Source organism: Sphaeramia orbicularis, chromosome 22 (genome assembly GCF_902148855.1).
Source record: "Sphaeramia orbicularis chromosome 22, fSphaOr1.1, whole genome shotgun sequence".
NCBI classification, from domain to species: Eukaryota; Metazoa; Chordata; class Actinopteri; order Kurtiformes; family Apogonidae; genus Sphaeramia; species Sphaeramia orbicularis.
In genome coordinates, this window is record NC_043978.1 from 4715676 (window position 1) to 4741232 (window position 25557).

A 25557-nucleotide genomic window follows, 5' to 3' on the forward strand; every position below is an offset into this window, starting at 1 on the left:
GACTGGGCGCGTAACAGCGTCTGTGGCAGATCATTATTAACGGCCACAGCCGAGCAGCTCCGCACCAACACTATTACATAACAACAAACATTTACGCCGGATTCCAGGAATAGACCACATGGATAAAACAGACGTCTTTGTAATGACATTTGGCGCTTCGTCTATTTTGCAGTAACGTTTTTGATGTAAAAATCTTTTTTTTCTCCAGGTTTCATTTTATGTGACTGACCAATAATTACTTTAGTTTTCTAAAAATACAAGATCAGGATTTCAAAATTTCAAGATATGACATTTCAAGTAGGAAAAACCTATTCTACAAACAATATAAACTGTAACACTACTGTATAAAATGAAGGGGGAAATGCAGTGCATATTTTGCACAAGATTAGTGTTCATTACCTCCGCTCCGCCAGGAGGTATTGTGATAGCTTTGCTTTGTGTTTGCGTAACTCAAAAAGTTATGGACGGATTTTCATGAAATTTTCAGGAAACGTTGATACTGGCACAAGGAAGAAATGATTACATTTTGGTGGTGATGGGGGGGGGGGGGGGGGGGGGGGGGGGGGCACTGATCTGCCTTGGCGGAGGTCTGCGCTCTCCGAGTGCTCTTCTTGTTGAGTTTGAACTTCCCTCTTAGAACCAGGAACACTTTCATCTACATCCTCCATCACATTTTTTTGCGTTGCTATTGTAAGTACTAATATTTTGTCACCGGGCAACAACCATAACTGATACCAATAATAGTGTGAGCTAGTTGTATAGGAGGCCATATTTTCAGATTATATCAGATATGACAGATCCCCCCCCCCCCCCAGGTGAGAGCTGCCATTAAACCCCCCCCCCACCCCCCACCCCCAGGTGAGAGCTGCCATTAACCCACTCCGGTTTGTGGTCAAACTTTTTAAATATTTATTGATATTACGGTAGAAACATACATATGGGAAAACAAATATGGTTCACCTTTATGCAGTAATGCATTAACTAGTTAAGCTGATCATACCTTCCAGTATAAAACTGACACAGATTTGGACATGTACAATGAACATCAGCTCTAAGGTACAAAGGTAGAAAAATAGCAAACATTTAAACATTTAGTGGCAAACACTTAAAATGATATACATTTGTTTCCAAGACACAAACATTGAGGTAATTAGAAAAAATATAAAATCTTTAAAAATAATTTATTTTCTTATAAAAGCAAATGTCTTCAAAATACCAATATATGATATTCCCTTCCAGAAATGTCAACTCTGGTGTAAGGCGTGGTCTATTATTGACAAATCCACAGACAGTCATTCTTTCAGTGCTCGGACTTCTTGGGGTCAGACTGGAGAACAGACGGACCTGGAGACGACACACACAACAAGAGAACATCAGCTAAGGCTTCCTTAGTCAAAGTGAAGCAGGCATTTCATTACTTACTGTATATATTCAAGAAGTTCAGTTAATACCACATGTGATGTGACCCAGTTCTTTAAGCAAACGTCTTCATAAAAGATCTTCAATCTTCATTCATAACATTCATCATTTTAGCTGTAATTACAATATGCATTTGTTTACCTATTAGCTTCTGACAGGAAAATAATTTAACACTGCAAGAAAACTGGGGATTTGTAAAGAATGAGAAAGCAACATTTGCAAGAGGTCGACTGAAAATACTGCAGTAACAGCCTTGTTAGAAAACAACAAAACAAAAAAGTACTTGTGACTGGGTCAGTCACAGATGTGTGTAATCTGTTTTTAATAGTGCATGGTTTTTCATTATCATCTACTACTTCCCACATGTACGGTGGTCGACAAGGGCCAAACACACTGCAATGGCCCAATGCGTCTCATTTAGAGACAACAGCTGCAAGTACAGAAGCGATGCAAATTCACAAACTCAAACACAAGTCTAAACGTGGTACAAAAAGAGGAACATGGTGCAAATGAAAAAATGCACCACAAGACACAAAAACATATGCATAATCATCAAATGCTTTGCAAACAAAGAAACGATGCAAAGCACAAAACAATTAAAACCAAGAAAACATCTGCAAACAAAAAACGCTGCATAACCAGTCATGACAATGGAAGTGCTCCAAACCTGTAGGGGGCACTGTCAGCAGAACAGCTCAATGCGGAGACCCAGAGGATGGAGAGAGAGGGAGGAGAACAGCTGACTGACAGTGCTTCAAACTACAGTGGGAACAAATTAAAGTTATGGCGTAGTGCTGTAATGTGACTTTTATTAGATTATATTTGACACTAGTCTGTTGTCTATAAACGCTGGCTGGCTACAGGTTTGGAGCACTTCTGTTGTAGTGACTGGTTATGCAGTGTTTTCATTTGTAAAGGTTTTCTAGGTTTGCATTGTTTCTTTATTTGCAGAGCATTTGATGATTATGCATTTGTTTTTGTTTCTTCCAGCGCATTTTTTCATTTGCACCACATTCCTCTTTTTGTACTTCATTTAGACTTGTGTTTGAGTTTGTGAATTTGCATTGTTTCTGTACTTCCAGCTGTTTTCTCTGAACTGATTTGGCCCTTGCTGGCCACCATACACATGGCATCACAACCTCTTACAACACACACACACAAGAAATGTTTTGCTCAGTTTAACCCAGAAGATGAAAAATAACAGCAAACTCTTTATTATCAGCAAGGTTTTCAAACTTAGGTATCATTCATCATCTATGACACACACTTTGCCTTGTAATAGAGTTGCACTGAAGTTTTTGTTTGCCAGCATCCATGTAGCTCAGGCATCATGTGTAGCACTTTGCCTCAACAAAATGTTCCGCCCTGTTTTATTTCGACAGCTTCCTGGTTGGTTCCTGCTTGATAACAGTGGTTATTTAACATGCCCTTCTTTCTCAGATTCTCTCTCCTTCCAGCATCCTTTGGTGTTTGGTTTGTTAAAAACTGTTACTACCTGTGTCCATTATTATGTTCACATGCCAGCCGTGAGAAAACCATTATGTCATGTTTTTGTTTCTTTACTGATACCTATTGTTTTATCATTATAACCAAACTTTTTAGTTCATATCAGTATGTTTCAAAGAAGGTGTCTGGAATTTAGTGGCATGTAGTGGTGAGACTGCAGATAGTGGCTACCTCATTCCTGTCTTTGCATGAGTGCACGAGCGTCTACACTGGAACACATGACCAATCAGATCAGTGCAACAGGCTGCCTGGATTCTCCTTTCCTCTTTTTGGGGTCAGCCTAAATGACTGTTGAGGACTATTTTGGGAGATGACAGAACACAGTTTTTTTGGTTTTGGCAACATGTGGAGATCAGAAAACTGGAAAAGTGCGAGATGCAACCAATTCTCCGCCATTATACTAAGACATGAGAGAGATTCTTCAGTTATATAGATATCAGCACTAAAATGAACACTACAGAATAAGCAGAGTCATAATATTTTTTGTATAGATTTTGTAAATCGCCAAACATTCATAAAAACAATCACATAAAAGGTCTAGAGAACATCTGAACAGCTACATAAGAACTTTGGATTTATATATACAATATATTTTTTAAATCCATCTATAATCTGTCCAAAACATATGGCAAATACATTCCTAGAGTAATATTTGGTCATGTATACAAAACTAGTCCTACCCCTTACATTTTAAGTATTTTTGAGATTGTATTTTTAAAGTTATTTTAGAAATTAGACTCTAATGTTACAGGTTAGGGTAAATAAAGTGAACTTTAATGTGCTTGAATCATGTCATAAAACACACTTACATTTATTTCTAAATTATTACCAATTCACTGAGTAAAATTTTTCAGTGTTGAAGGTCATTTTGGGTAATTCATATTCTCAGGATTTTATGGCACTTAGAACCTAAAAGACTATGTTCACTGGAATGAAGTGGGAGACCTTCAGTCACATTTTTTATGCACAAATTCCAATGTTACTTTATTTTTCTCTATCATCTTGCAGTTCTATATCTATATGTGAATGTACCCGTTAACCCCAACTCTAGCTCATAATCCTCACCTGGTTTGGCTCTCACTAGCCGCTGTTGGACTTTCTCTAGATGGTGGATATACTCTGTCAAGGATCGCTCTGGGTCTTGAGATGTTCCTCCGGTAAACCCAGAGGAACTGGAGTATGATCTAAAGAAAACACACTGGTCATTATGGATAATAACTTTAATTTGATTTAAATGTTTATGAATTCTATAAATGGAGAGCAAACCTGTTGTGCAATCTGAGAGGTGATTTAGCTGGAACACCAACTGAGACCACATCTCTGTTTGGCAGGGAGTCAGAGATTGGCAGTTGTTGCCTTAAAATGTCAGCTTTACATCCTATAAGATATTAAAAGTGAGGCTACATACACGCACACATACACTAACATGATGCTTAACAATAAAGGTTAGTTGAGCTGACCTGGAGCATGTCCATTGACAGTTCCAGAGTAAGACAATCGTCTAATGGCTTTCTGCCATTTTCTTGTCAAAAACCTCATCCTGCCAATAAACAAAACAGAAAACAATGACAATTTATCCATACATACACCTGCAGTTCCTCTTAAACTTGCCGGTTCTGTACATCAGTTACCTTGAGATGGCAATAACCACACGTGCAGCAGCTCGGAATCGTCTGAGGGGTCTGTGCTGAGGGCAGAGGGGGGGTGATGGCTGAGCCCCCATACGAGCAATGAGACTCAGAGTGACGTGCTCACATTCCTGGAATCCTCCTATCAGTAACAGCAGATACCGTTTCTGGTACACTAGGGCTTTCCTGAAGCTCTCAGCACGTAGGTAGCGCTCATACAAACGCTGAAACTGCAAGAAAAAAGGAAAGGCAACCATTGTGCTTAAAGCGACCACCACCTGTTATTGGATATTCAAAACAGTTGGTCAGGTGGTCTCTATGAAGGCCAATGATAAAAGCCTACTGAATGGTGCAAAACTCATTAGTTCTCTATGTGCAAGTAAAATTATTACATATTGAAACGAGCATTCATCGTGTGTAGATTCATAAACTTTTTTTTTTTTTTTTGTTTAAAAAAAATCTACTCTTCTTATGCATCTGAGCCCACTAACATTTCGTTATTGAAAAATAATGTAGTAAAACAAGTGGCCCATAAATTTTGTCAGTTACCAGTCTTTTGGGCTGATGAGTTTTAGCAACTATAAATAATAGACAACAAACAGCACGCTTCAAGTAGAACTTGTGATAGGTATCAGTAGCTCATGTTTCTAACTGCAAAAAAAATCATGATCAGAGCATCCTTAGTAATTTGGTTGACAAAAGTAGGTAATTCCATTTACACAAAGAAAACCACTGCAGTAAAATGTGAATTATGCAGGAAGCCTGTGTTTTCCTGACCTTGTTGTGGCTGCTGATGTCATTGACAGGTCTGTTTTCGGTTTCTGCTGTGACCTTGGCGAGTTCACCCTCAGTGCGTTGCAGCTGTTGTTCCAACCACGTGAGTCTGTGTTTGAGGCTGGATCTCTCCTGACTCAGTGACGTTACCTGCTCCGTTAGGTCTGAGTTCTCCTTTAACAACTTCTCTAGGAGTGCAGATGATGCTGACATGAACGGAATCTACAGTGAAGAAAGCATATTCATTTTTTAACTTAAACATGAGCCACATATTAAAATGTTAGTACAAAAATAAATGCCTTTACAACAGTGGATAAGCTTTATGTACCAGCTGGATTTGTTCTGTGGTGCCAGCCTGAGCACCATCAGTCTGGACATAACTCTGATGTTGTAATGATGGTGTCTTATGCTGCTGTACGGCGCGTCCACACAACCTCTGGGCAGCCATCTTTCTCTCCTCTTGTTCCAGCTCTGCCAGAGTCCTCTGCAGCTCCTGCATCCGCTGCTGGTCCTGCTGCCTTAACATCTCCAACTCACACTACAAGCACAGAGGGCAAGATTGTTACTTGTGTTTAAAAAAGTTGCTTTTACAATTTATATTTTTTGTTAAAGTAAACTTAATTCCTGCAATGCACTCAAAAATATGGACGGAGATAAAATCTGAAAGTCTGAAAAGTTGGTGGAAGACAATTCTAATGACACGTGTACGATTCTGAGCAAATTAACTGGTAACAGCTATAGGAATCATCATTGGACACACAATTATGGGCTATGGCTCAATTCTTCAGCCAACACTTCAAATATATTTAATATGTTCTTGTATTCTCAAATAAGACATTTATTCACAGACTGAGCGTATTCTGTTGAAATGTACATACAGTGAGTTAGCACTGTGGTAGAAAAAAATTACTGTGTCCCAGTTGTGTTCTTATTACTGAATAGTCTGACGTGAGTATTCTGTTCTGGTCTTTGTCCTGTGGTGTGATTATTCTTTGTATCAAGAAGGCGATGTTGTCACTTTACAATGTCATTATCAAAATGTCTCATTGTCCTATGTGTAACCCATTATTGTCATGTGTCTAATGCATGCTTTAAGTGCCTGACATAGCAACCTTAGGGCATAAAAGTGTCTTCCTTTTGGACGTTTGACACAGATCTGTCCTCACACCCCGACTGTCTTTGGTTACTGTCTGAGTTCTTATCTGTGCACAAATAAGGCCTTGAAATAAACGGAGCAGTTCTTCTTCAAGCACTTCATCTCAGAGTAGTGATTTTCAGTGTTAAATCCCCCATGAGCCACTCAGAGATGCAGACAAAAGTCCACATGTTCCTGACTCAACACAAGCACAAAAATACTGTTCTACTTTTACCCAAATAAAAGCACAAGCTCTGAAATGTGAAAAGTATTACTACATCTCTAACATCTGTTTCTGATCAAAGCTACTGAACCTCACAGCATCCATGTCATGTCTTGAGACTGTCATTAAATAGACAACACCTTTTCACTGCAATCAAGCCTCTTCTCAGTTCAAACTTTATACAATCTCACTGAAAAAAATGGGATGCTGAGTATAATGTAAATAAGAACTCAATGCAGTGACTTGCTAATCTCATAAACTAATAACAGAACATAAAAAACATACCAAATGTTTAAAATGAAACATCTACCATTTTAAGAAACAAAAAGAGTAACAAGGATGTCTGTCACTGCATACTGCATCTATGAGAGCACTGACTATTACCAACTCTTAACAGATACTAGAAAAGTCCAGGTCCTGCAAAGGCAACAGTCCACACCTTAAACCAAAGGAAAACATTTGGCACATTAAACAAAAATATGACAGCAAAGACCAAGAACTTGAGCATCAGTTAATGGTCTGCATGTTAAGCAGCTGGAAGCCTGCAACAGACAAGAAGGGCTCTCTTCAGTTCCCAGACTTTTACAGACGGTCGTTAAAAGAAGAGGGAATGCTGCAAATACGGCTCGGTCCCAAATTTCAAATTCAAAACTACCTTTTTTTTAAGGGTATATTTTCTCAGTTTAGCATTTGATGTTTTCTATATTCCAGTCTGAATAAAATCTAGCCTTATAAGATTTCCAAATCTTTGTATTCTGTTTTTAGTTCCACTTTACACTCTCCCACCTGTTTTTGGAATTGGATTTCTGTATCTCTATTGTGTTAATGTCCTGTTCGTGTCGGCTAAATTTCTCATGTTGGGAATAATGATGCACACTAAAATAATGAATAATTCTTTCAGATGTATTCAAACTAAAGTAACAAGTCTGTTAAGAAAATGTAAGTAGTAGAAAGTACAGATATTTGAGTAAAAATGCAGGGAAAAATAAACACTCAAGCTCAGATACGTGAACTCAGACAACTAAAAGATAATATACCAGTTTCTTGTTGGTCCTCTGGTGTCGTCTGTCCCTCTCCACCTGTTCCTGCCTCCCCTTCCTCCTCTCTGTCTCCCACTGCTCCTCCCTCTCTCTCTCCTTGTCCTTCAGCAGTCGGAGACTCTCCTTCAGCTCAGACAGTTCCGCCCCTTGGCGTTTGGACCGCACTTTTTCTGCCTCTAAAGCTCGATCCACCTCCTCTTTCTGGTCCTTCAGCGTCTCCATGACAACACGCTGTCGGGCTGCCGCCTCATGCTCCCTCTGCAACTCATCCCTCCTCTTCCAATCCTCCTCTTCCCACTTCCTTTTGCTCTGCAGCAGCTCCGCCCTCAGCTTGTCCATCACACCAGTTAGCTCCTCGCCCTGCCTTCGCTCCTGCTCTAACTGGGCACGCATATCAGAGATGAACTTCCTGTCCCTTGCGGCATCGGCCTCATGTCTGTGGCCAAGCTCCTCTAGTTGTCTGGAGTGGCGGTCTTGCTCTTCATCCATCTTCCGGTGAGCATCTGCAAGTTTAGAGTGAACCTCAGCTATACGGGATTCTGCCTCTGCCAGGAGACGTTGAAGGCAATTTTTCTCTCGCAAGTTGAGCTCCTGCTGGTGTGCAGAACGTTGCAATTCACTCTCCAGCTCCTTCTGGGTATCTTCAAGGCGTTTCTCCAGCAGAACACTCCGGGACTGTTCAATCTGAAGCTCACGTCTAAGGTTGCTGCATGTCACTCTCTCCTGCTCCACTTGACCCTTGAGGGCCATGACCTCTGTCCTCTGTTGTTCAGATGGCACATGTTGAGACTGGAGAGGGGAGAAGAGGCTGATTTTTAGGAGTTTAAGAGGAAAGAGGTGATCACAAGTTCTTAATCCTTCTTAAGGTTTATGTTAAATTGAACTTACAAATATTCATTTTTTAAGGTTTGGTCTATATTTAGTAATATCTAGTCAAATGTGCATCTATGGTGGCTGCTAGTATAGTAGTAATATAAAACATGAATATAAAAGCCAATTTTTAGAACCAGTATTTGATTTGGCCAGTCTAGGATTTCCCGTTACGTGGATATCAACTCATGCTCATATCTCACTGTTATAGGTTATCCAATTTAACACTGGATACAACCTCCCAATAAAAACAAGAGGAAGCTAGTGGGAGAGGAAATCTGTTCTGAGTACAACTCTGTTATGGTGATGCACTCCTATAGATGTAAACGGCTCATTGTAAGGATAGAACTATTCTCATTTTCAGGTGATTGTACTTGAAAAAAATGTCATTATGTTACATTTAATTTCTTCAATTAGTTCTATAAGTATTACACACTGAACCTTTATATCTGATGAAATTATCGTTTAATTCTAATTATGTTGCACCAAAAATATTAAATTAGCATAAAACTTAAAAAACATACAACCGCTCTTCAAACCCCAGTTCAGCCCTATATGCATTATAAATTTTACCTTGTTGCACAAAAATCTTACAATCCAATTTACAATATGTTCAAGTATGTGCTCATATGCTTATGAATATTCCCCACTAGAACATTAATTGCCTTTATCCTGCAGTTTTGTTAAAATAGTCTAAAAGGTTTCAGCTGTACCATTCTTTTTTCATCGTCCTCTTTGTCCTTGTGGTGGCTCAGAGCTATCTTTTGTTCAAGTTCTTGTTGAAGCACCTGTACTCTGGTTTGTTCCTGTCTCAAGGCCTCCTCAGTCTCTTCCACAGTCAACCTTAAGAGCAGAAGAAGCATTAATAAAAAATTCCTACCATTTCTACAGTTTACACGATCCATTTTGTTCTTCTGAGTTTTGGTTTACCTGAGTGTTTGTATTTTGTTCTTTTGCTCCTGTTGGATGTCATGGGCACATTTAATTTGTTTATGGCTCTCCTCCAGTTCCGTTCTCAGTTGAAATTCAGTTTCAGTCTGGTTCCTTTGCCAGTCCTCATTCCCTCTGTCATCAATCTAAGAAAGTAATTAGCATAAATATTAATTCAATCAGGAATGTTTCATTTCTAACATGATCAGAACTGGCAGCTTAGCAAAATTTGCCACTAATTTAAAATTCAAGTAATTTCTCCTTTCAGTAGATGATTAAAAACCTATTATTAAAAACCACAGATACCTGAGTGTGCCTCTGTGCCATTCGACAGAGCAGCTCTCGAAGAGCAATCACAGTTTCCTGCAGTGCCCTCTTCTCTTGTTGCCAGCTCATAGGAGGGTTGGAGGAGCATTTATCCTGACGGTCCATGAAGGTAGAGCAATCTTCAGAACGATGCTGAGGGTGACTCAGCGAAAGGCCCCTCACATCTGAGACATGAGGTAGAGTTGAAGAAGTGGCTCGACACTGAGACAAAGTTAGAATTCTGCAGCTTTCCTGATGCACTTTCCTCAACAGTGCCTGTAGAAAAATGAAGGAAAACTCATCACAACGTCGGCATAATGACCAAGAAATTTTGTCCAAGTGTTTTTCAAATATTACCTGAAGCTCAGGTAACAACAAGTCATCACTGTAACTCATACTGCCTGCGGCACTGTCTGTGTTAACAGTGGGGTTCATGCCTCGACAGCGAAGGTACTCAACAAATTGGGCGTCCAGCCTCTCTGTCTGTTCCAGCTCCACTCTGAGCCGAGCACCCAGTTCTGAACTCACATCTGAGACACAAGTAGAGAGCACACTCAGCTTTTAAAGTTCCCCCCTTTTAAAAAAAAAAAAAAAGGCTAGGTTTTGCACTTGTTATATTTCAGTGTGGCAATACTCACTGCTGCCATAGCCATCACTGGCCCATTCTGGTGCTGACAAGGAAGAGGTGGATCCGATTGGAGATGGAGGGGCTGTTTGGTCAAGTCCCTCCAACTCCTACACATCAGAGAAAAGAAGAATAAATACACATTAATCACACAAAAGACGGAGCTTCTTCAAGAGCACCAAAAAGGTAGTGTGAAAGGGATGTACTTTGTCAGTGTCCAGGGAGTCGAGCACAGAGAAGTTGTCGGACATTGAGCCTGGGGAGCGGGTGCTCTGAGTGGCTGGTTCTGGGGTGAGGGTCCTGGAACAAGGTGGCTCCATTAAGACTCTGGGAGAAGGTTTGACCTGTCGCAGATCCAGGCCTGTGCTGTTCAAAGTGCTGAGCTCAGACAGACGAGAGCCAAGGACCGATGTGTGGAGCCGTTCTGGTATTCTGTCTTCGGAGCATTCCAGTCTCCTCAGAACCTCTGGAGAACTCAGGGAGGCCTCGTCTCGAGAGACATTTACTGCATCCTCAAAAGCTCTGTGAGAAGAATCTGATGAAGGAAGAACATTGTTGCATTGACAGTATGTTTTGTTATGATGCTGTCACCTTTAGTACACGGTGTTAACCAAACCTATTAGTACTGCTGCACTGCATTTATGGCAGGTAGGGATGTAACAATTACCAGTATAACGATAAACCGTGGTAAAATTACAGACAGTTAGTATTACTACTTAAATTCTAATTATCATTAAAACCGTATTCGATTACTGCCCTTTGAAAACTCAGGGTGATACGGCCTCCGTGCCATACATCTCTCTATGTCATTGTGACATTGTGAATAATTTCATACAGAAAATGGTCAAACAAGCTCCACTATGACCTGTCCAACTACTTCTTTTCCACACTCAAAAAAACACTCAGGAATCAATATAAGAAGTGATAAGGAACTGGATTGGTAAGCAGAATTGACAACAGCATTGATATTGACAAAATCCTATCAATTCCCACCCCTTGTGCAGATTTCTCTTCTGGCCAAAAGGTGCCATTTTTAATGCACATTTGTAAGTTTGATGTTTACATGTTAATATTTTAATGTTTATGCAACAGAAAGTACATTGTGGGTGTTATTTTGTTTGTTTTTTTCAAAATACAACTTGGTTAAATTATTTCAGTGTGTGTATAAGTACTTTTTGAACATTTTGAGCACATTTCAACAATAACAATAATAATGATAACCGTGATAATTTTGGTCACAATAACTGTGATATGAAATTTTCACATCGTTACAGCTCTAGTTGCAGGACATAAAACATAAGGGGTGGATTCTTGTATCATCTTGTGTATCCAGCTGCTTCACAAAGTAATTTTGGTCGCATGTTTGTTTCTAAATGTAGCTCCTCAACTGTAAAATAAAATTAGAAGAAGAACTCTATGAATAAGAGGAGCCTGTAAAACACAAACCAAAGGCACTGACAAAAACAACTTTAAGCAAAATGTGACAGAATCAAAGATTTGAAATGCCCTAATGTTAATATCAAAATAAGTCTGAAACCTTTCTGCCATTTGTGTCCAGTGTCTCACATGCAGGTTGGATGGTTTGCTTATGGTTTAGAAAACAAGAGATGTTGGATTTTAAAGGCAGATATAATACTATAGTTTCCCAAAAGGTCTGCCTGCACCGATTAATGAATCAAACCACAAAAGGCCCATTTATGCTCAACGTTAAACACTTATAAGTATACGGTCGGAGTGTTCTGTCCATCCTGTGCATTCATTACATCTGTATTAGAGCCTGACCGATATGGGACTTTTGGGGCCAATGTCGATATTGGGGGCTAAAAAAAGCAGATATCCGATATATGACATAAGAACACTGATATACACAGGATATAATAGTTTTATATTAGATAACGGTGGACATGTGAATTAACAGTTGAAAGTAGTCTGTGATTGTTTGTGTGTGTGTGTATAACGTGATAGTCGAAGTGGAAGTGAAAGTTAAACTGACACGCTTTACTTTTCCTCTAACTCTCTGGGCAGCACAGACACAGAGGAGCAGTGAGCGACAGAATCTCCATGCAGCAAAAAAGTTAACACATTGCTTACATATTGACCGATGTTGATTAATTGGTATACGCTATAATCGGGCGGGCTCTAGTCTGTATTTCTATCCATCCTCTGGGAGCTTGGAGATGTGATAAAATGATATATACTGTGATAGAAACCTATATCCGTATTGCTTGCTCATAATAGACTAATCTTTAGCATCTTGGGTCAAATAGATGCGCAAAACAATAACCCCTTTTCCACCACAGGAACTTCAACCAGAACTTTTACTTTACCAGGAACTTGGAAAAACTTTGGCGCATTTCCACAAAAATTATCTGGTAAAAAAAAGAAGAAAAAAAAAAAGGCAACCCTTTATCACAATCTTTCCCTGAAAAAAGTTTCCCAGAATTCTTGGGGGCGGGGTTGTGTGCTGAAGAATGCTGATTGGTGGGACACACTTGCAGCGTTCCACACTTTCATTCACCCATGACAGCCAGTGTGTGGCTACAAACTTGTTTATTCCATTTTTACAAGCTTCACTTCGTTTGTGTTTTGATCATTTAGAAAATGGAGCAAAAGAAGAGAAGCTACGAGTAGTGGATGACAACGACGTCCATTTGACCATTATTTACATTACATTATTTAGCACAAGCCAAGCCCAGCATGCTTGGCTCCTTCAAGTGATAATAATCAATAAACAGTATAAACAAAATAAACAATAATCAGCCTGTCAACCCGAACACACTCTGGATAATAAGCATGGACCTAGTTGAACGCATTTGCCAAATACAATCTTTTTTTACTCGACTTTCCAAATGAATATGAATCTTTTAAACGTATTCAGTTCAAACAAAGCCAAGTGCCTCACTCCTATAGCACAAAATACTCTGTCTTTCCATCTGAATACAATAAAGAGCGTATTAACTGAATACTGAAAACAGCTTGGACTATGTTGAAACGTATGCCAAATAATTCGGCAGGACTTCAAGTCTATGACTCGAAATGACCAAGCCTCATTTGAATACATTTTCAGGAACTTTATGGCAAGTAAGTTTTATTTATAGAGCACTTTTCACAGACAGGGGGTCACAAAGTGCTTTACAGTGCAGATGCAGTTAAAAGCAATTAAAAACGGAGAGTAACATACAGTTTTAAAATGCAATTAAAATACAGTTAAAATACGATAAATACATAAAGTGCTGTCAGTGTGTAGCAGCCCTGAGTCAGTTGGATTTAAAATGTTTTTTAAAAGTTTCAACAGAGTCCACGGACCATAGGAGATCATTCCAGAGACGTGGCGCCACAGCTTTAAAAGCTCTGTCACCCCGTGTGACAGCTGTGGGGGACAATCAGCAGGTGCTGCCCTGAAGACCACAGGCTGCGAGCTGAGCTATAGGGCTGGATCAGGGCAGCCATGTATGCTGGGGCCTGACCATGGAAAGCTTGGAAAGTGAGCACAAGATTTTTAAAATAAAAGTGAAAGAAAACAGGGAGCAAATGGAGAGAGTGTAAACACAAAGCAGGCAGCTTACCAGGAATTCTTTTACCCAGGTAAATACATTCCTGGTAATCAAAGTTCCTGGAAATCTGGTGGGAAAGGGGTTAACATGGTTTAGTACCAACTAAATGACAAACTACCCACCTTTCAGTGTGTATCCTTGGTGGTGAGGAAGTCTGTCCAGATGATGACAGTGTTGTCTGAGCTGCTGTAGTTCTTGTTTCTGACAGGCCAGCTGTTCTTGTTGTACAGCCAGGTCTTCCTGTAAACCTTGGAGCTCTGCCTTTAGTCGCTGGTTATCAGACTCCAGGTCAGCCAAGACACACTCTTTGGCCTGATGTACACAAGGAACCAAATGCCAAGTTTAAAGATGAAAAATTGCAGATTATACAAAGAGAACACATACAGAGTGTAAAAATGATTAACAGGTTAATTCTCACAACAAAGTATGGTGTGTGATATTCTCACCTGGGTGTCCTCATGGAGTTTTTCAACTCTGTCTGTGCTGGTACTGAGCCGTTGTTTGACAGCAGAGAGCTCCTCCCTCAGAGCTTGATGCTCTGCCCCCAGTCTGACTATCTCTGCATCCTTCTGTCTTAAAACAGCGTCTGCTTTTGCCAAGGTTACCTCAGCATGAGTCTAGAACAAACAATCACCCAAGTGAGCAATGGCTATCAACGGCATCTTTCTTATACTGGTACGGAAAACCCTGCATTTACATAAGCCATCACGTTCTTTCTCAGTTTTTCCAAAAACTCTCCATAAAAAGTATTCTGCAATGCAAGCGCATAATGAGTAGCATATGTACATGCAGTATGCCTAGTTCATACATCCAATGGAATGCTTGGCATGTAATGCTAAAATCACACCTAACTGTTTTGTTAACATGATAGCTGCTAAAAGCAGCTGTAAGATGACTGTTAGAAAGTGTATAAAGATATGTAGTAACTATTACACTACATTAAAACATTCACAGACCATTTCTACACCTTACCGAGGCAAAAAAGAAATAAAAAATAAAGTGGAGCGACGCTTTAGAAACAAAGTTCTTCCTCTTGCTTCCTCATTTAAATAGTACTTCCTTTGTGAGTCAGACTCTGCTGTTTCAGGACTGACGCTGTGTGTGATGACGTGTTATGGCAGTTAACTATATCCAGCTGTGGTCCAGCCTGCAGTAAGTGTACCAGCCAAAGAATGATAGGCTGTTGAGGCAAGCAACAAGACTGAGAAATATTACTGACCTATTGATGTGATTAACTGCCCCTTCAGTAAGCTTATCCATTTGTGATATTATATGTCATATGTAGAGCTTCAACAATTAATCGATTCCTTGTTGACTACTAAATTAAATCAATCAGCTATTCAATCAACTATGATCAATAATTTTGATAATTTGTTTATGTATAATTTTTTTTTTTTAGAAACAAGTAAAAAAGTAAGCAGAGCTCAACACCCCCACCTACTTGCACAACACCTTGCCCCTCCTGCTCACTGATAACCAGCCAAGCCAGGGATTACTTTTGAGTCTTAACTTTCAATCTTTTTAAACTTTTCAAAAATTTTTAAAAACTGCAAAAAATGAGAGAAAGGCACATATAAAGAACAAATGTGTGAAATTTAAAAAGAAGTGGGTGAATAGTGTCCAAGAAATCAGTTGGACAGATTTTCTAAGTTGAAATTTTCAAAAATTTGTAAAAAACAAAAACAAAAACCAAACAAACAAAAAAATTACTTTCTGCCAACTGCACTGCACCACTCCTAGTGACAGTAAACTGAATATCTTTGAGTTATGACCAAACAAAACATTAGATGGTATAGCTACGAAAACTAAACTAGTCTATAAAATGACAGGAAATAATAGAAAATGATTACACAGTTAATTGAAAACAGAATCCAATCTTTGAAAAAGAACTTTGGCCTATATTTTCACGCTTTATAATCTGACAGTAGTTGTTTTTCTCTATCTGCAAAACTGAGGGAGTTAAGGTAAAAAAATTGGGTATTTTGAAAACCATGACCTTGTGTTTGACCTTTCAAGGTCATCAAAGGTCACAAAATTGGTATCAAATGAAAGACCATATCTGACTTCCTATAAGTCGATGATACAAAGTTAGTCGATATCCGTCTTAGTTTTCAAGATAGAAGCTGTTTGGTGAATATGCAAATTAGGCGGTAGAGCCCTGGTCATATTAGATGCCAATAATTGAAAAAAAAAAAAAAAAAAAAAAAAAAAAAAAAAAATAATATATATATATATATATATATATATATATATGTGCATGACAAATGAGGTAGGTAATGGATAGAGAATTGAATTTCCAATGATTTGGCATTAGTTTGAAATCACTATGACCAACAGACGGGAAAATATTAGCGATCAACAAATTTTTACATGTTACTACAGCAACTGGAAGTCATGCAACCTAGAGTTGCGAAATTTGGCATATGAGAAGGGACTTTCACAGAGATATTGCATGTTAAATTTTGATATGATCGGATTAATATTGGCGATATAACAGCCATTTGACATTTCAGAAAACTGAGTTTACTGACCCCCCTGATATTTACCCCAGGGTGCTAACAAGGGCATGACCCTTAAGATGTCATGATGGATACCATCAGATGCAGAATGGAAAAATGCACAATTTGACTTTGGTTTCAAGTCAATACAATGATTTTGACGGAAGTTATGGTGAAATATCCATTTGAACTTTGACCTATATCTCAGCTGTACTTTTGCCTACTATTGGCAAAAACTAATCAAATTGACTAGAGAATTTGGCAAATCATTTGGTTATGGGTGAATATCAATAATGCTTGAAATGTGACCGCTAGAGCGCATACAAACAAACAGAAAGACATACTAACTGACCAATATGCTTGCCCTTTGGCGAGCAATAATTGTTAATCGCAGGCCTAGTCACATGTTTAACAAGCAGAGCATTCTAAAAATTCAAGGGGTTTGTCCTTTGCCAAGGAGCTGATGTGACCATTCATTTGGATTAGACAAAAACTACATCATTAATTGATCTAAAACTTGGAAAGGTAGGGCTTGGCTGGAGGTAATGATAATAAAAGTTAAAAACCTGTTAAAAAATTACAGGCGTAACTGTCAAGGTGCAGATGTTTGTAGATGTAGAAATGCAATTATATTTACATAGAAGTGCGGTTATGTTTGTGTAGATATGGGATTTATGTTTTGTCCTTTAATATAATCTTTGATGTAACATTTAAGTTATGATAGGAAAGTTGTTATTCCTTTGCCCTCTTCTCATTGTGCTGTTTTGTATCATTTCTTCAGGTACCCCCATTGACCTTACACAATTTAAAAAGCAAAACAAGTCAATGGAATAATAATAAGCCAGTGTGACTCATCAGTGGATCAACAAATAAGTTAACGTTCACTGATCACCAATGTAGCCTCTGATGTTTACCTGCAGTGTCTGAGTTCTCAGCTCTGTCAGAAGTCCAGTTCAACTGTAACCAAGCAGCTGTTAAGGGGTATTGTCTGAATAAGTAGTTTGTGTTGTGTGTTGAACTGTGTACATTTCTGATGGTTAGCAATTAATGAATTCTTTTTCTACATCCTGTGGAGGGTTGCAGGGGTGCTGAGAATGGGCAAAGACAGGGTTCACCCTGGATGAGTTGTCAGAATGAAGAGAGATGAAGAACCATTTACTCTCACATTCACACCTATGGGCAGTTTAGAAGAACTATTTAAAAAAAGTGGGTAGAATTTGCACATTCCATGCAGAGGGGATTTTGCTTGTTCTGTTGAATTTGTCATTATAGTAGCTAGCTGCAAGGTAAACTGAACTGTGGATGTTAAAGACACCAGGTAATACTCACCAGCACCTCCTTTTGAGTCTCTTCTTGACTGGCTTCCCTCTCACTGAGCAGAGTTGTGAGCTCTTGGATACGGCCTCTCATTGACACCACTTCCTGATTGAGCCTTTGGATTTCCTCCTGGAGCTGCCCCTCCCTCCTCCTCAGTGCCTCACGTTCAGCAGAGAGTTCTCCTTTTGCTGTCTCCAAGGTTTTCACCTTTGTCGTTTCCTTTGCAACCAGTTCCTCCAGGTGTCCCACCTCAGCCTTTATCTCTTGGACCTGTCTCTCCAAAGTCAGACTGCTGTCTCGGACAATTTCCATTTCCATTTTGATGTCCTGCTCATTTGTTTTCAGAATCTCTATCTCTGTCACCCTCTCTTGTTCTTTGTTTTGAAGTTCCACAACCAAAGAATTGAGCTGGGTTTTTTCCTTATGTAGGGAAGCTACTTCTTGAGCTTGAACTTTGTATTCATTCATCTCCTGTTCAGTCCTTTCCCATTTCTCCCTCTCTTCTTCTACCTTAGCCTTGACCTCCTCTAGTTCAGCTTCTTTGAGGCTGAGGAGACTCTGAACTTCGTCTGCCCTCTCCCTCTCAGCTTTGAGCTTCTTTCCAAACTCCTCAGCATGTCCTTTGTACTCTTCCTCCTGTGTGAAGAGTAATCGCTCCAGTCCTTCTTTCTCTGCAACAACGGTCTCCAGTTGACTCTGAAGAGCCTTCAGACGAGATCGAAGGGAACGAGATGAGGCAGAGTGAGTCAGACTGAGCTCTTGCTTCAGGCTCTGTGGTCTCCCTCTTCTTTCACGTTCTTGGATTGTGTAGTTTTGAGGTTCAGGGCTCGGAGCAGGTGATGGATTGATGCTGTCACCATCCTGGGAGTCACTAACTTCATGCACATTAGGACCCAGAGTAGCCAGTTCAGCCTGTAGTGTGCTGATGACCTCATGAAGCCGCTCCTCTTCCTCACATTTGTCCTGGCGAACTCGTATAATTTCAGACTGGAGATGTTCTACCTGTGAGTGCAAATCCTCAAGTTCAGCCTCCAAAGCCTTTGTCTGAAAAACAACAATAAACATTATTAACAATGAGCATTTCCACACTGTCTGCTCGTAATGTATGCTTATTTATTTAGACCTTGTTTCCGCTGGCGCTCTCTAACTCTTGCTCCAGCCTTTGGATCTCACTGTTGAGGTGGTCGATCTCCTGGTTTTTCTCCTGAAGCAAAGCTGAGGGAAGGGTCTCTTCATCTGCATCATCCACCTCTCTTTTTCCTCCTTCCTCCTCATAAATTGTGAGGGCAGACACCTTTTCCTGAAAGTACATTATCACATGCCTGTTCCGTTACGCATGCATTAACTGACATTTTTACCCACTGACAGTGGCCCAGATGATAAATTCATAGTAAAGAATTGTAAGCATGTGGAGATGTGGAGTTTTGCAACACAATGCAGAACTGGGATAAAAAAAAAAATTGCTGTTGTTTGTATCATAGACTGTCTGATATCTGAAAGTATATGATAGCATAAATAAAACCAAAGTGGGCACACATAAAATTGAAAAACATTTGGCCTTACAATACAGTGGAACTGACCTTGAGGACAGCAATCTGTTCTTGGAGTTCATTCATGTGAGCTGTATTCTGATTGCCAAGTAGCTCCAGCTGAAGGGTGAGGTGTTTCAGCTCAACATCTTTGATGCCCATATCCCTCTGTACATTTTCCAGTTGGCCAAGCAGTGTCTCCACCTAAGAGACACCACACACTTCAACCACATACAAACGTTTCGGCAGGTTTATGAGGTTAAATTTTAAACAAAGGATCTGAAGTTCCAGAACTTACTTACAGGCACAGTTTTACTTTTGTAAACACATGGAAGCCTTGTATAACAATCAGAACGCTTTGCCCAATAACCAGAATCCTTATAGCTGTCATAAGCAAGCTTTGCACAGAATCTTACAAACCTCTTGCTCTTTACTCTGTAGAGTCTGCTGAGCAGTGTCCAGGGCATCCCTAAGCTCCTTAGTGTGGTCATGGGTGTTGTCATGGTAGCAATGCCTAGTCTCATCCAGTTTGGACTGCAGGGCAGAGATCTGAAGCCTGTTGGACAGCTGCTGCTGCTCCAGTGCCTGCTTGTCCTGACAACGTTGATTACATTAATTGAGGACAATGCCAGAGTTATTGAAAACCTAATCTGAAATCGTGTTACAGTTCAATGTATATGTGTATTTGTTCTTACTTGTGTGAGCTCCTGCTCTCTCAGCTTTGCTTTGTGCAGTTCTTGTTCCAGTTGACTGACAGATCTACTGTTTTCTGCACTGGTGAGCAGTGCTTGTTCAAGCTCTCGGATTCTCCCAGCTAACTTATCGATCTCCTCATTCCGTTCTTTGAGATCAGACTGAGCTTGCTGATTGTTTGCAAGCAGGGCTGTGTATTCCTCTGTTTTGTCTTTGATCATAGATTGAAGACTCTCCACCTGCAGAGACATACAGTGGATAGTAGTTTGGATAAGCAAGTTCTAAAGAGATGTTTAGATCAACAAAAAGCATCGTGATTTAGAGTTAAATAAGCCATTCTGGATTTGCTGCCACTGATTATTGAAATTAGGGCATTCCAGGGAGCAGTGTTATGGAAGTGAAATGACAAGAAAAGTTGAAAAAGTGAGGAAAGCAAGCATATGAATGAGTAAATGTAATTATGAAATGAGAATGAATGTATAGAACTCATGACAATCACACTCTAATTCTAAAATGATCTACAGATTGCATAGAAATAATGATGTTCAGATGCAAACCATGCAGAGTCAGAGGAGCTTAGAAATACATGCTACTGTTAGATTTCATACCTGTGCAACCAAGTCTTCAAACTACAGCAATCCGTTCAGCACAAGGATAAACACATGGCAAAAGTCAGGCTCATTGGGAACAAGTTAATGCATTCATCACTTCAACCTCAACCTGCTATTTTTTCAGTTTACCGTTTAATTACCCATTTAACTGTGAGTGAGTTAAGACTTAACCATTAATCAATAAAACATCAGTCAAAGCAGATCAATATAATATGGTTACAATTTTAGCATTTACAGTCGCACTCTACATCAGTGTTTCTCAACCTTTTTTGAGCAAACGCCCCTTTACATTATCATGACACCCCCCCCAATGGTGATTTGCCATTGGCATAACATGCAGCTCGATATTGATACTTATACAGACTAACGCCCCCATTTTGGTCTCACCACCCCCTTCTCAGCTTTCTTGTTCCAAACACCCCCCAACAGTGTCCCAGCGCCCCCGTTGAGAAACACTACTCTACATACTTGTGGTCAAATGAGCATCCCTCACCCTGTGTCCTTTGTTATCCACGTAGGCCGTCTGCCTGAGCTGGGCCTCCAGTATTCGGATCTCATGCTGGAACTCATCTCTCTCATGTTCCCGCTCCACAGCTTGTTCCTGGATGTGTAAGAATGAGTCAGAAAAATCAACAATCTTTATATACACTTGCAGCTCCTGCAAAATTACTGCTGCTGCTTCAGAATTTTATGAAATACCATGTGTGTGAACACATAACTGCTGAGGGCTTTTGATTTCAAACTACAGATATAACGCACCATTCAGCCAAGACAAGTGAGACACAGAAGTAGAATCAACCATCATCAGTGTTCTTGGAGTGGAGTCAGACACATTTTGAAATAATCTTTTAGATGATAAACTTAACTGCTTATAAAATTATTGTGAAATGTTCCTAGTTGATTAAGTCGCACACATGTCGCAACATGAGGAAAAGAGCACTACTGCTAATATTTTAGCCGCAAGCTACCTCCTCCTCAACCTGATCTTGATCAGTTGGGTATTGAGTATTTAACTTGTTTTAATTTGTTACAGGGTGATTAAATTAACATGGATGCTATCAGTGCATCCCATTCTGTACTTCTGTTTTAAGACTGTATGCTCTGAAAACTACAGATTATTCTGTAAAAGTTTTTGATGTCATCAAATAAGCTCATTATTGTTTGCATCATGTTTCATTATATTCTTTAGACATTTTAAGCCCTTCTTAAAGCAGCGTATGACTTTCATCACACATCTGGTAAAACAAAAATTATACTGTGAAAACTCGCTCAATACATCAGTACAAGTACTTATTTATCTGAGAAATGCAGTAACATGTGATGAAGCATTAGATTCAGATGTAAACTTGCATCATTTTCATGGTTTGAAAATCATGCCATCTTCAGTGTTTGTTTATGTGGCCAAAAAAGCCGAGTAGAAATGTGACGTCATTTTTGAAAACGAGGGTGAGATTTGGGGGAAGACTAAAACAAACATGGTGACAACAAGCAATGGAAGCATGTCCACTAACAGGTCAGAAGAAATGGAAGGAATCACTGTAAGTCAACTGTCATCTTATAATAAGGGGTGTGTGATTGTTAAAAACCATACTTAGACATCAGTTGCTGCAGCGTGGAATTTCCATTCCCATAATGCACTTCGTGGCAAAATTTCAGAAAAGGCCCGAGTGACGTTTGGTTTGTTATGTTAACAAGAGGATTGTGTTTATGATGAATTCATTTTTGAAGTGAGGGAAGTGATTCAGGTGTGTAAGCACGGAAAGACTGATGGATTAGTGATAATTAGGCTATCGCTCAGGTTTTACAAAATTTTAAAATATTGTGATAAAAATCATACACTACTTTAAGTAACAGTGAATTTCAAATATAGCTACAGGAAAAATGCATGCACATCTCAAGTACAATACAACAAATCCCTTTCATCTACTGCTCAAAAAAATTTGTAGCCGAGACACTGATCACAATCTAAAGTGATAGAGTAAGACTGTGGCTGAAATGTCCATAAGGAAAGTCACCTCTATAAACTGTCGATTGTGTTTCAGCTGCTTCTCGAGTGCTTGGACCCGCTGGTGGAGGTCTTCAGCATGGGCCTTGTGGTGCAGCTCCATCTCAAGGCCTTTGGCTTCTTGCTCCTCGAGTTCTCTCTCCAGAGCCCTGAGGCGTAACGACAGTGTGCTGTGGTCCTTCTCTGCCTGTCGCTGCACATCCAGTCTGTCCTGGGCCAGACGCTCTGTCTCTGCCAGCAGAGCTTAACAATGTCAAGAGATGAAATGAGGAGATTAATAGTGTGGTTTATCATAAAGACAGGAGAACAGAAAAGACAGGCAAAGGGTCAAAGGGCAGTTCTAGAAATCCAAGTGTTAAACATACTGTGCCTTTCCTCTGTAAAAGGCACTGGTTGCACTCTTTAACAGCTCAGAATTCTGCAATTGTTTAAAATTAATACAATGACACAGCACTCCAAGGAGCCTAGCTACAAGCCACTGGTAATGGCAGTGTTATGAAGAGCAACCTCTCACAGCACAGCAAATTATTGTATACTCAGCCCCATCCCCCCCAACACACACTCCACTCTGACCCACAAACCTGCGTCAGGATCTAAATTGAGCCAATGGCCTACGAAGAAAAGACACATCTGAGCACAGACATTATATAAGTGTATGGTCAAGCTCACTCCACTTCATGTGGCATATTAACAGACACAGATGAATATGAATATCATACGCTTTCTCTGCTCACCCTTTTCTCTCTCCCCCAGATCAGTAGAGAGATGCTCTTTCTGGCGTAGGAGGATCATGTGCTCCTCATTGAGCTCCTGATGCTTTTGTCTGAGGCTGTCCATCTCTGCACTAAGGCCTTGCATCTGGAGTAGCTTGGCTTTAAGGGCCTCCAGTTCCTCTACTAGTCTCTCCTCTTGGGCCTCTTTCTGCTGCAGAGACTCTTCAAGGATTGCTTTTTCAGCCACATGGCCCTCTACAAGTCCTGAACAGATCACGCAAAGGAAAACACGTAATGTACATGTTTACGACAGTCTTACTCAGCCTCACCACAATTTATTTAGAAATTAGGTCAAATGCCAAATTTGGGGCAGAGGCAGCTGAGGAAGGCATGTTAACAGCTAATGGATTAACAGCTGTAACTTATCAATCACTGAGGACACTGTATTCACCCTCTGCCTTGTGGAGTTCCAGCTGGAGTTGACTCTTCTGCTTGGCCTCTTGGTCGAGCTGCTCCAGTAGGAGCTTGTGCTGTGCAATGAGTTGGGTGGAGTCTTCCCTGCCTTGACTGAACTTCTCCTCCAGAGACAGATGCATGTTATGAGTCTGTTCCAGCTAGAAAGAAAAAATGCAATTTTGCTTGAGAGCTTATACACAGTTTAGGGGCCTTTCAACAAAAAGTGCAATGACCACATAAAAAATGCAAAATTAATTAATTTGCCGCTTTCATTGAAGAATTCTGAATCTCTATACAGTATATACAAATATAGCTAACTTCCAAACTCCTTTCAGCTGGGAAATGTACATTTCTCTGTCCACAAAAGTCCACCTTCAGTCTTTTTGTGCTAACTTCCATTTTCCACAACACACTTGTACAAGTTGCATACTGGCTTCCAAGTGTTCAGGATTATATTGTGCAGTTGCTTATGCAGCACAGCGCTGAGAAGCACAATTTGTGCAATACTTAATGACGACAGATGATGCTATGGAAGGAATAAGGTTATTAGTTGCCAACTGCTTTAACTCTAGCACTATGTCTATTAAAGTCACCAGTTGTTTAACATTGGGTCCTTAAACTTTGATCACGCATTCATGTTGTTCTTTACCTGCGAGTTGGCCTGGTTGAGCAGTTCCAGCAGTGTGTCCACTGTGTGACGCAGTCTGCTGCAGGCGTTCAGAGCAGCTTCCTCTCCTCCAGGATTGATCTGAGTGTCTGAAACCAACAGACTCTCGCAGAGCAGATGAGTCAGCTCCAGGTCCTCTAAAGAAACATCTGCTACTGACAGACCAGAGAAAAGCACAGACCAACTTAATATCAATCTGACAGTTTATTGCATTCCCATTTAGGAATCAGAGTTGGGGAGTAACTTCATATAAACTCCCTTCCAAAAGTATTGGAACAGTGAGGCCAATTCCTTTATTTTTGCTGTAGACTGAAGAAATTAATTTGATAACAAAATATGAGACAAAAGATCAACATTTCAGCTGTTATTAACAGGTATGTACATCTAGGTTTGATATACAACTTAAAGATGGCAAGTGTGACAGAGCACCAAATCTTAAGCAAAAGTATTGGAACAGATAGACTTAAAATAGCTACAAGTAAACAAGACTTAATTTATAGTGGCAAATTCCTTCCTTGTGGTAACTGTATTAAGCATGTGACCTATTGACATCACCAAACTGTTGTGATGCTTTTCCAGGCTTTCACCACAGCTTCTTTCAGTTGTTGTTTGTTTTGGGGGGGTTACTCCCTTCAGTCTCAATTTTAGCAGGTATAAATCATGCTCTATAGCAGGGATGTCAAACTCATTTTCTTTAGGGGCTACATACGACCCAATTTGATTGGACCAGTAAAATAATAACATAATAACCTATAAAAAATGACAACCAACTCCAAATTTTTCTCTTTGTTTTAGTGCAAAAAAAATAACATTAAATTATGAAAATATTAAATTTACAAACTATCCAAACAAAAAAGTTTGGATGTGAATAACTTGAAAAAAATGAAATTTCTTAGGAAGAATAAGTGTAATTTCCTAACAATATTATGCCTCAATGTATCATATATACATGTGCATTACAGATCAGATCTACAAAGGGACAAAACATTTAGTAACAGGCAGAATATCGTTAAAACTGCACTTAATTTTCTTGAAACATTTCAGGTTGTTCATATTAC

The 25557-nt window shown here is 39.7% G+C and overlaps 1 protein-coding gene across 1 annotated transcript in view; it reads right to left on the reverse strand.

The window, feature by feature from the left end:
• Positions 1-885: 885 nt before the first annotated feature.
• Positions 886-25557, reverse strand: part of pcnt (pericentrin) — an 80484-nt gene continuing 55812 nt past the window's right edge. The window contains exons 35-61 of the mRNA XM_030125923.1: positions 24482-24654; positions 23828-23990; positions 23398-23640; positions 22674-22906; positions 21152-21259; positions 20656-20676; positions 20050-20286; positions 19775-19948; positions 19406-19558; positions 18949-19125; positions 17838-18869; positions 14457-14627; positions 14133-14322; positions 10663-10991; positions 10470-10566; positions 10189-10361; positions 9832-10107; positions 9526-9671; positions 9309-9438; positions 7723-8514; positions 5656-5865; positions 5331-5549; positions 4557-4783; positions 4386-4465; positions 4192-4303; positions 3991-4109; positions 886-1344 (exon numbers count right to left, since the gene is read on the reverse strand). Coding sequence (XP_029981783.1) covers positions 1301-1344; positions 3991-4109; positions 4192-4303; positions 4386-4465; positions 4557-4783; positions 5331-5549; positions 5656-5865; positions 7723-8514; positions 9309-9438; positions 9526-9671; positions 9832-10107; positions 10189-10361; positions 10470-10566; positions 10663-10991; positions 14133-14322; positions 14457-14627; positions 17838-18869; positions 18949-19125; positions 19406-19558; positions 19775-19948; positions 20050-20286; positions 20656-20676; positions 21152-21259; positions 22674-22906; positions 23398-23640; positions 23828-23990; positions 24482-24654 — 6029 coding nt within the window. The 3' untranslated portion in view covers positions 886-1300. The remainder of the gene's footprint in view (positions 1345-3990; positions 4110-4191; positions 4304-4385; positions 4466-4556; positions 4784-5330; positions 5550-5655; positions 5866-7722; positions 8515-9308; positions 9439-9525; positions 9672-9831; positions 10108-10188; positions 10362-10469; positions 10567-10662; positions 10992-14132; positions 14323-14456; positions 14628-17837; positions 18870-18948; positions 19126-19405; positions 19559-19774; positions 19949-20049; positions 20287-20655; positions 20677-21151; positions 21260-22673; positions 22907-23397; positions 23641-23827; positions 23991-24481; positions 24655-25557) is intronic.